General features: G+C 45.6%; 1 protein-coding gene across 2 annotated transcripts in view; it reads right to left on the reverse strand.

The window, feature by feature from the left end:
- The window catches only part of SMAP1 (small ArfGAP 1), a 100563-nt gene extending 95682 nt beyond the window's left edge, over positions 1 to 4881 (reverse strand). Inside the window, exon 1 of one of the 2 annotated variants that reach the window (XM_074581435.1) lies at positions 4388 to 4881. In XM_074581435.1, the coding sequence (XP_074437536.1) occupies positions 4388 to 4505 (118 nt within the window). In that variant the 5' untranslated portion in view covers positions 4506 to 4881. The remainder of the gene's footprint in view (positions 1 to 4387) is intronic. The other variant, XM_074581436.1, reaches the window with a different exon arrangement.
- Positions 4882 to 9923: the final 5042 nt, after the last annotated feature.

Consider the following 9923-nt stretch of genomic DNA (forward strand, 5'->3'; position numbering starts at 1 on the left):
GGCTGTTCAGACAGGGATGGAAAGAACAGGCAGTACACACACAAGCACTGCCTTGTCAAATACCATCCCAACCACCTCACTCTTCCAAAAATCTCAGTGATTGCAAAGACAGTTCCAGAACCTTTGACTTTTAGGCTTCTTCTTCACAGAGGTGTCATCTGGTCTTTCTGTCAGCTGTACGACTTACAGTTTGAAAGTGACACACGGCAACTACAGTATGGCCCTACAGCAGGTAGTTTCCAACGTGTTTGAGCAGCGACAGTCAGATTCATCACAGCTATTTCAATAGTTAAACGGCAAATACAGAATAAAAAGCACTTCCAGAAACTGTTGCCAGAGTCAGCAGTCCTAATTATTGCTTAATGCTTACTCTGGCAGATGTGTCCTCAGCTGTATTCTCCACCTTCCAAAAGACTTCCAGAACAAAGCTCTCTAGTGTATCTGCATATCTTGTACTTGAAGAAGTAGGCCAGAAACCAAAAGATGGCTTTTTCTTGATACAAGACCACTATTAATGATAGCAAGTTTATCTTGAGGAAGACCAAGAAGTAGCTTTTTTTAATTCTCACACAAGAGCAAGCATGCAATAATATAGGAAAGGTGTACGCTTGAAACTTCCTCACAAGCAATGCAGAAGGTGCTCATATCCTGAGAGCAAGGACAGCTAATTCATTAATTTAGGAGTGAATCAGCAGTAGGACAGCAGTAAATTCTGATGAACTTTTTGATGAGATAAGTAAAGGCCAGCAGAGAAGCCTTAATGATATGAAGGAAGACTTCAACAGTAGCATTACAGTAGATATGATCAAAGCAATGAGTGATAAAAATGCAAATATGACCACATGAAATTTTTTGGGGTCAAAAGGACATTTATAAGATTTTAAATGATATCTAGCTACCTGAGAACTCCCAGTGCCTCAAAAGATAGCAGTAAAAACAGATTTACAAGTACAGTCTGCAGGATTTCAACATCCCTTGGATGTTACTATCCGACCAGAAGCCTAGGGTAAATATAATACCTAAGGTTTAAGAGAGACTATAACATTTACAGTGAGAGGAAGGAATTAGTGATGACAGCCTCTTAGCTTCAGTTAAGAACCCATGCTGAATTTAAGCTGATGCCAGCTATCTGAAAGACTACACTGAAAACAGTGGTTTTACGTATTGCCAGAACAAGACCCAAGATACAACTGCAACTTGTTTACCACAACCAGAGTTAATCATGAAGACAATGTTACCCAACAATTAAGTGAACAGGAAGAAAGCAAAAAACAGAATTCAGAAGATACTACTGAACAATAAAAAGGAAAATGACAGATAAAGGAGCAAAGCCCACACAAAAGAGGAAAGTAACAGAAACTGAAGGGGACTGCATTTTAAAGGGGAAGAAAGAGGAAAAAAAAAAAGACTCAATTACATTAACAAAAGGAAAAACGTAAGTTCTGAACTAGGACTGACACCAGAAGTCCTAAATATTTTGTCATGAATGGTTTCATGTTCGTGTCTGCAGAACACATGACGAAGAGAATCTCTAGTGGAACTGGCAACGGAGAACTCCAAACTACAATGACAAACATGTCCAGAGATGAAAGGGATGCTGTTAGTGACGCAAGAGGTGAAGGAGACCATCACAGTCTGCGGAACGCCATGCAGACAGCTCACACACACTGGTTAGCTAATAGAGCCACATTAAAAATTGCTGCCTCAGACATCACTGCATACCAGGACTAGCAAAGCTACAACTTTGCCAGACATCAGCAAGTCATTAGCACTCAACTGCCACAGATTAAGTGTGAAACACATTAGGAAAAATCAGCTGGCTGCAACTGAAAGAAGTGTCCTTCACTTCTCCTCTTCTTTTGGTCAACATGAAGTTTCAACAAATATACATATATATATATATATATAAAAAACAAGGAAGAGTTCAACAGTGGCACCACGTGCTCATGCCAAGCTGGATTTAACTGAACAACTCATCGTGGGGTTTTTCTGAGCCACATGTCTTCTGGAAGTATACAGACATCTAGACTTCAGGGTATAACAGAGGCATCTCAACATTTTTCACACAACTGTCCTTTCTAGAAGGAAGCTTCCTAAACTTAAGGAAAGAAATCTACAGAGAGTGTCCATATATGACCATCTCTCAGTTAAATGCCTGCAGAATAGCTGAAACTAAAATAAATTTATCATTCCACACTCTCGCCCCTCCAACTATAGGAAAACCACACACTTAACTACAGGAATACAGGCAAAGGCAGATGGCACTACAAAGCTAATACAATACAAGATCTAAAATAAGAATTGCCAGAACAGGATGAGGCAAGTGCAAATTGAAGGGAGAAAGAGAATAATAAAAAAAAAAATATTTTCCTCAATATTGTAAGCTCACATTGCATCACACAGTATTTTCATGTCAGCTTTCCTGGGGGACAGGGTGACAGCAAGCCATGACTCTGGCATACAGAGAGACAGCGAGGGAGAAGTGGCGTTGAGCAAAAGAGAAATCAGAGAGGCCTTTGGAAGTACAGTCAGATTTCAGTAAGGTAGCTACGTAAAATAATTTATTAGAAAGATGGCAACTGAATTACAGGTACTAGCAGAAGACAGTCTGGTCAAGAGGTTGGTAGCTCCTCCAGAACACAAACAGGAAAAAAACAAACTCAAGGTACATCAAAGTTTGAACTCATGGAAGAAAGCTCTTGTGACAGAAGAGAGGTATGAAAGTATGAAAGAAAACAATACTGGATAAAGATACTCATATACATTACACAAACACAAGAAGGAAGAAGCTGAAAGTGCCAGCATTGCTGAACTGAAGTGGCAAAAGATACCAAGCAGCAAGGACTATGAAGACTTAAAAATGATACTTTGAACAAGTGATGGCTAGAAAGAGAGAACTCAGAAGACAGGACAAAAATTAGTTGGAGAATTCCAGACTCTGATCTTGAGCAACCCAGCTCTGAGGCCTACACTATGGAAGAACACACATACGGAATTCCATCAGCAAGCAACTCAGAGCAGCATCCAGCGTGGAAGTCTCAAGTGCCAATAACGCACAAAACACACACGCATGATTTTTGCAGAAGCAGAAGACCACCAGTTACAACAAGTCTTTTACACAGTAACCAGAAGTCTAGGTGCCAAAACAGCTGTGCTAGAAAATTATTAAGAGTTATTTCCAAAATACAAAGATCTATAATCCTTGATGTAATCCACCTTATATACTTCTTGGAGTTATATACTAGGAAAATAAAGTCTTTCTGTGTTTCTGATGTATTGTCCTGGTTTGAAGGGGAGAGAAGTAAAAGAGAGCATCTGTTGTTTGTTTTAGTGGACAGCCCAGCCCAAATCACGACATTTATCAAACAACAGCATTGTGCAAGGCACTGCACAATTTATGTCCATGGCAAAAAACGCAGCATGCACGGACTGGAAAGGAAAATGGTTGTTCAAAGTATCTCACCATACTTAACCTCCAGCTGAGGTGGAAAAGGACTGAGCAAGGCAGTCCTGGAGATAATCATACACTACAAATACCTCATCGTTACTCAGGAAGTATTATACTTAAAACAATAACTTACTGTGCAATCATCTCATTTAGGGTAACGTCTTAAATGAATCGATGCTAGATGAAAGAGGGAGGCGCTACATTTTTCCATTTCAAAGCCACAGAACCCAAGGTAAACACAAATGTAAATACGTATCTACCTCTGCGCCGAATAAAAGCATTAGACTGAAGGGAGGTAAGATTTGACAGCGATGTAATCTTTAAAGTTTCATTCATCACCAAAGCGAGATCTGTGGCACGTTTAACCGGACACAGACACCCAGACTGGAGGAGCCCTGCCGTGACTGGCTCGACACCGAAGGGCATCGCTTTGGAGGCTCCACAACCAACTCATGCGGCGGCGCCTGCCCCTGTGGCAGGCCAGCGCCTTCCCGAAGGCCCAGTGCCACATCCCGCTCCTGATCCACACCTGGCAGCGCGGGGAGCGGCGCTGAAACTTCAGGAAAGGGCTGGGCCAGCCATGGCACCCAGCCTCAGATGCATGGGGGGGTCCCGACTTCAGGGTAACGCCGGGTGGAGAAGCTGAAATCGCCTCACAAGGAAATCACAGGTTACGTGCTCTCCTGCCACCGCCGCTCCCCCCGGCCCGCCCCGATCCCCGCTGCCGCCCCTCTAGGCCCCGTTTCGGGAGGGGGCCGGTCGCCGCCGCTGCGGACGTGGAAGCGGGGCGGGGTGGCGGGGCGGCGCCCTCCCTTCTTCCCTTCCCCTCCCCGGGCCTCGCCGCCGGCCTCCCGGCCCCAGCGGGGACCCCGCCGAGGCGTCCGCGGGCGGACACACCTGGCCCGGCCGCTCGCCTCCCCCGCGCCCGCCCCGCCGTACCCTTGGCCTCGCAGTCCGCGCAGTACTTGTTGTCCTCCTCCCGCAACAGCTTGGCTAGGATGGCCTGGTGCTGCTCATTCTGCTTCTGCGCCTTCTCCCGGCAGGAGCGGGTGGCCATGGCGGCGGCAGCAGGGGGCGGCGGCAGCGGGTCGGGCTCGGCAGCGCTCGGGACGCGGCGCTCCGGCCCTGGCGCAGCCACGGGAACCGGCTGCCGCCAGCGCCGACTTCCTCAACCGGAACTACTTACGGCCGCAGACGCATCCGCCCATCCCCTTCTCGCGCGCACGCCCACCCCGGCTGCGGCTGAAAAAAAATAGTCCGCCGGGTCCTAACGCCGCGCCGCCATGTCGCCCTTCCCTTTCCAACGGGTAGGCGGCTCCACCCTGAGGTGGCTGGGGCACTGCAGAGAGGGAGAGATGGCCTAGGGGTAAGGGTCACCTGGAGAGGGCAGGTGGTATCCATCCGCCGGCGGGTGAGCCCGCCCTCCAGGTAGCGCCCGGGGAAGGGCGGGGCCGGGCGCGAGACGCCGCACCTGAGCGGAGGGGGCGGGGCCGCCGGAGGGGCAGCCTCGGGGACGGCGGCGGGTCCGGGCTGTGGGACTGGGCGGCGGGGCCTGTGCGCCCAGGGTGGCGCCGGGCACGGAGCCCGCGAGCCGTCGGAGGGTGTTCCCGGGCAGCAGCGTGGTTCCTGCCCCCGTGCCCCGCGCGGCGGCTGGGGCGTCGAGGCTCCTTTGCGTAGCCCCGGGGCTCGCTGTTGTAGTCTCAAAGCTGTGAGGGATGGCGCAGCTGCCCTCGGGCCCTGCTGGCCAAAAACCCGCCCGTCTTTGCCTTGCCCCGACTGGGGAACCCCGGGCAGGAAGCCCTGCCCCTGTCCTGGGGCTCCTTAGAACGTGGCGGCAGTAGCACAGCTGCCCTTGGTGTGGTCAGCCGAGACTTGTCGGCGGCAAGGTGGATCTGTGCCTTCTGCTGCTTAGAGGAATTATTTTACCCCCGAACTGTGGGCTATCTGGTAGTCTGTGCCTCTCCATGTGGCAACCCACAGGTGGTAAATACCCCAAAATACACAGCCGAGTGATCTGCCAGCGCCGGTGGTATTAGGTGGCCCTGTGGCCTTGGGGCAGGCCTCTCTTTCTCCAGGCCGGTGCTGGAAGCATAAAAAGAAAAAAAGCTGTTACAGCTTCTTGATTGAATGGGCACAGCCACAGCATTAATTTGCCCTCTGAACTTTCTCCAAGAGTACGCGTTTCTGTCTGTAAGAAAGCACTGTGGGCAGCAGAGGCCTTACAATGAAGAGGCTGGTGCTTTTTCCCTCCCGCTGAGGCGGTGTGAGGCTCTGAGGGAGGCAGAGTTGGATCCCGGGGCTGCTCTGTGAGTTGGACACAAAGCACCAGCAGAAGGCATAGCCCAGGCTGATCTCTGCCCAAGGCTGCGCGCCTCTACGCTTTCCCCCTCTTAAGTACCATGTCTCTAGTCTCCCCTTTCTCCATTTTGTATCAGGTCCCTTTTTCTGTGCTGAGTATTCTGTCGAGTCTGTTCACCAGGAACATCCTTTTTGTCAGCTCGATTCTAGCTTGCTTTATTTTTTTTCCTCTCTAATCCAACCCTTCTGGAAAGAGCTGAAGCCTATATATAGCCTATAAAATGCTTAAGTGAGGCAGATGGAAATTCAGGTCTTTTCTTTCTCAGCCACTAAATTACTGAATCATGCTCTGTGTCTTTCTTTTTCTCAGATCCAATGGTGAACTAATTATCCCCTAAGTTTGGAAGAGTTACAACGGAAAGAACTGAGACTACTGCACATCAAGTTAATTAGTAGTTAAGCTAGCACCTAAGATGGGAGACTGTGTTTAAATCTCCCTCAAATAAAGTAGGGAGCTAAAGCCTGGCCATAGGATGGGAGAGTGCCCTGGCCAGTGAGTTATTGGGTATGAGATTGCAAAATGAGGATGTGGTATTGATGCATAATTCTAAGAGATGGTTTAGCATCCTACTTGGAGGCAGGCATTACGGGTTAGAACTAAAAATACAGAATGGCACAACCATGTTGAGCTCCAGCTGCCTTACCGCAATGCCTAAATCCAAAGACTTACTGTACCAGAAGGAATGTAAAACAAACGTTAATGCCGCCTCATATCAGCCATACTTGGCTAGGGACTCAATTATTGGGGCGCAACAGTCCTGGCTGCTTAAACATGACATTAAACGATACTGATGTCTTCTAGCTGAATACTTTTCCTACAAGCATACAACTGTTTTCCTTTTCTAGCCCAAAGCGTTTTTAATTATTGGATCTTTTGTAAAGAAAAGCAGCTTCAGCTAGAAGGGCAGCGAATACCTCTACTCATCACCATCATCCCAGGGCTCTGAGGAACAGAATGCTTTTCAGAAAGGCAAGAGCTGTGGGTAGGAATTCCCTGAGAGAGAAAAGAAGATTAAATTCCCTCTCATACGCTAGGTAAGCAGCAGCACTGCCATTTTAGAAGAAAATATTAGTTGCTTTTGTATGTTGTGACAGACTTGACCTGTAAATTACGTGTAGTCTGAAACTCTCTACCATATTGCCAGAAGGTATCAAATAGCTTTGAGCAATCGGTTTAATTTAATGTGCATCAGTTTCTCTGATTCTAAAATGGATACAGTGATACTTGCCATGAAAAGCGATCCAGTTCCTGTGCTTGATAAAACCTACGCAAGTGCAGAGTAAGTGCATTGTTTGATGTGTGCTTTGGCCCTTCGTGCCTTAAAACTAGACGTCCTGACTGCTTATTTCCTGGGTCTAGCTCCCGCTTTGTGTGCGTGCTTGGGTGGATTGATGTGGGATATCCTCTTCTAACTGTCGAGCGTGAAGATGTGTTTCTTGTGTTCAGCTCTGAAAATTATCCTTTCCTTCACAGTACTTATCCATGCTTCTGTAAAGTAGTAGAAATGTGAAATCACCTGCTTTGCTGTGGGGCTGAGATGAATAGGTGATTAATATTTTAATAGATGGCGCTTTGAAAACAGCATGCTGTAAATGCATTATTAGGTATTTCCCGGAGAGCTCAGATGAATCTAAGGAAGATAAAAATGTATCCCTTCTGTGCCTTTGCTGCTTTTTCTAGATCCTAAAGAGAAGCAGAGTGTTGTAGATGCAAAGTTACTGCCTGAATCATTTTTTCAGAGGGAAAAAAAGGAAGAAAATATGTCTTTCAGGATACAGTATGATTTATAGAATGAGTTAAGGTCTGCCCACACCAAGCCGTGAAATATAGCGCAGAAAGGCCAGATATGTCGCCACCTAAGGCTCCTTCAGAAGGAGAAGACACACAGTCATCCTGCTGAGCCCGTCAGCTTGGTGCCCTTTGCTTCACCTTTCTTTAAGCCCTGCAGAGCACAGCCTATGCTATCCATTTTTGGAATTGTTTAAGTACATACTCCTGTGTTTCAAGACCTGTATCTTCAGAATTGAGTGAGTTCCATGTGGCTAACTGAATTTTCCATAAAGTAACTTAAATAAATACCAGAGTTCTGCAGTTTCCAATGTTAGAGATTGTGTTGTGTTCAGTAAAAGCGCAGATTTACCCAGCATGAAATAGACCTCTCCTTAGCTGTGACCACCTGTCATCCTGTAGGCTATTCCACTGTTTTGCAGGGATACCTGTAGATAACTTGTGAAGTTCATGTTGTCTTATAATCTGATAGCTGAAATTCACTGGATCTAGACACCTGCCTTATTCAGAAATCATCCCATAAGCCAGCTTTAAATCGTACTTGCTAATCAGGACAGTATTAGCATAAATTTGACTTAATGGGGGAGAATGTATCAGGTGCAAAGTTATTAACTGGATTGAAACCAGGTGTTAAAATAGCTGTGTTTTTTAATACCTCATCCTCAAATATCAAAGTCCAGAAATAAACAGGGTTCCAGTTAGAGTTGCTGAGTTTGAGAATTTGTGATTCATAAGAAACCTTGGTGCTTCAGACGTTTTCATGCTCTTAAGAAAAAAAAATAAGACATCTATAACTTCCTGGGAAATGGACATTTCAATAATGTTTCTGAAACTCAGCTCTTCAAAGTTGGCTCCCCAGGCTGCCATGGGGTCAGGTAACGTGGTACCTGCAGTCCTTGGGTGGCAGAACCTGAAAAGTTAACCTCAACCACTGTGTTTCAGTGCGCACTTTAGATGGGATGGAATTTCTATCACAGACTTAAGAAAATCTTGAGCTATGAGCCAGTCACCCTGTCTACCCTTGGTAGCCAGCGGAGAGAAACAGGCATTCCTGAAGGTGGTTCATCATGTCCTCAGACAGGTGTCTGACTGGGGTGAGCTGAATCACCATCTGGAAGGGCCTGCCTTAGGAGGAGGTGAATCACTTTCTGGATCATTGGTGTCTCCTCATTGACTATAAAGGATAGAGAGGGTGACCGTCTCGTACCTGAGTGTACAAAAGTTAGACATTTAGGAAATGAATTCTCAGCGTTGTTTTTAATGAATGAGATTTCTTAAGCAAGGTACTTTGTGTAAGAAAACTCCTGCCCAGCTCTAGTTCTGGTATCTTCAATCAAAAAAAGAGAGGAAGCCTTAGTAACTTCATGTTACGTGAAATAATAACCGCATCAGGGAATCTGCAACTATACCAAGTGTTTCCTCATATTTTTCTTTTTTGCCTAAAAAGAAAAATACAGCCCCACAAGCAAATTCAACAAAGTGTTAAAAAAGTGCAATATTTTTACAAAAAAAAAAAAACCAACAAGCCCCAGCCTTTGAAAATCAGAAAGTTTAGAGTTAGTTTTCAAAGCTCAATTTTAATTCTGCTCTGATAAACCTTTTTAATGTTAACGTACCAGCTATACATATATTTGAACATAATACTTACGTTGATTTATGCTTTACAAAACCTAAACTATACAGGACAGAATGTGTTGATACTATAAAAAGAATCCTTATGCAATGCAAAATTGTTAGGGACAAGACTGTCTAAACCATAGTTGAAAATACTATGTACATAAGAGTAAGAAGATTATATCTCAGCATCCCCCAAATGGGTAGTAAATGTTTGGCAGCCTTGTAGGGTCACTGCAGTTGGAAATCTGATCAATAACGATGGTGGCCTTGCCCCAGGAGTGGCACGAGTCGTGTGTCCTTACAGTTTGAGCACTTACTGCCTGGCCCGCAAAGCAAACTGTTATAGTGTCACTCCTGAGATGGTTAAAAAGTATAAAAGGAGCAAGATTCATAGGTTAGGCTGTATTTTCAATGACTTCTAGTTTCTGTACAGCAACTTGACTGGAGAGATATTAGATAATTTTTTCTCCCAGTGTGTTGGTTCTTCCTTTACTTCTACACAGAGATTAATTGAATTATTGACATTATGATATCCCAGATAACGCAGTCTAATTTCTATAGGTGCTGAGCATTTGAAATGCACTGAAATGGAAAGGTTGTGGTGTGTTTGCATTTCTGAAAATTAAGACAGAAACTCTTAAAACTAGAAAGGGATCTCCATCTTTTATGAAGTGTAATCATCTAGTGACATCCCAGCACATGATGACGCTT

The sequence above is a fragment of the Larus michahellis genome, chromosome 3, assembly GCF_964199755.1.
Source record: "Larus michahellis chromosome 3, bLarMic1.1, whole genome shotgun sequence".
NCBI lineage: Eukaryota > Metazoa > Chordata > Aves > Charadriiformes > Laridae > Larus > Larus michahellis.